General features: G+C 32.9%; 1 protein-coding gene across 1 annotated transcript in view; it reads right to left on the bottom strand.

Annotated features, from left to right (window-relative positions):
- The window catches only part of LOC140979237 (uncharacterized), a 2,125-nt gene extending 1,883 nt beyond the window's left edge, over positions 1–242 (bottom strand). The window contains exon 1 of the mRNA XM_073444565.1: positions 102–242. Coding sequence (XP_073300666.1) covers positions 102–169 — 68 coding nt within the window. The 5' untranslated portion in view covers positions 170–242. The remainder of the gene's footprint in view (positions 1–101) is intronic.
- Positions 243–495: the final 253 nt, after the last annotated feature.

The raw sequence follows: 495 nt of genomic DNA, 5'->3' as shown, positions 1-495 counted from the left end.
AAAAAAAAAAAAAAAAAAAAAAAAATCAACACACACCAAACTCGTAAAACTTGCTCTAGCTAGATCTCTGTGTGTTTGTGTTTGAGAGAGGTCTAAGTCACCTCTTGTTTGATGCATAACTACTCCCTGTTGTTGCGGAATTGGAATCCAAACTGGTAAGCAGATCCATGCTAGTAATTTCTTCTTGTACCTTGAAACTTTTGTTTTCTTGGAAATATTAATATAATATGGATCAAAGCTCTAGTAATGGAGAAGCAGAAATCTCAGAGGTTGAATTGATTACGAAAGAGGAGTGGGTAAGCTATTTAAAAAGAGATGACAAAAATGTTGGATCTCGGTTTTCTCGTGCTCCAAAAGCAGCGGAAGTTTTAAAATTTTTTATTTTATTTTGACAATCAAAATATATTTGATTGGGCGTTCGTATGGTTTTCTGAATCAAACATTCATAAGATGTAAGAAAATTTTACCTTTAGTGAAATTTTCACTTGGCTCCAA

Source organism: Primulina huaijiensis, chromosome 6 (genome assembly GCF_012295235.1).
Source record: "Primulina huaijiensis isolate GDHJ02 chromosome 6, ASM1229523v2, whole genome shotgun sequence".
Classification (NCBI taxonomy): Eukaryota; Viridiplantae; Streptophyta; class Magnoliopsida; order Lamiales; family Gesneriaceae; genus Primulina; species Primulina huaijiensis.
This window is presented reverse-complemented; position numbering and strand designations above follow the sequence as displayed.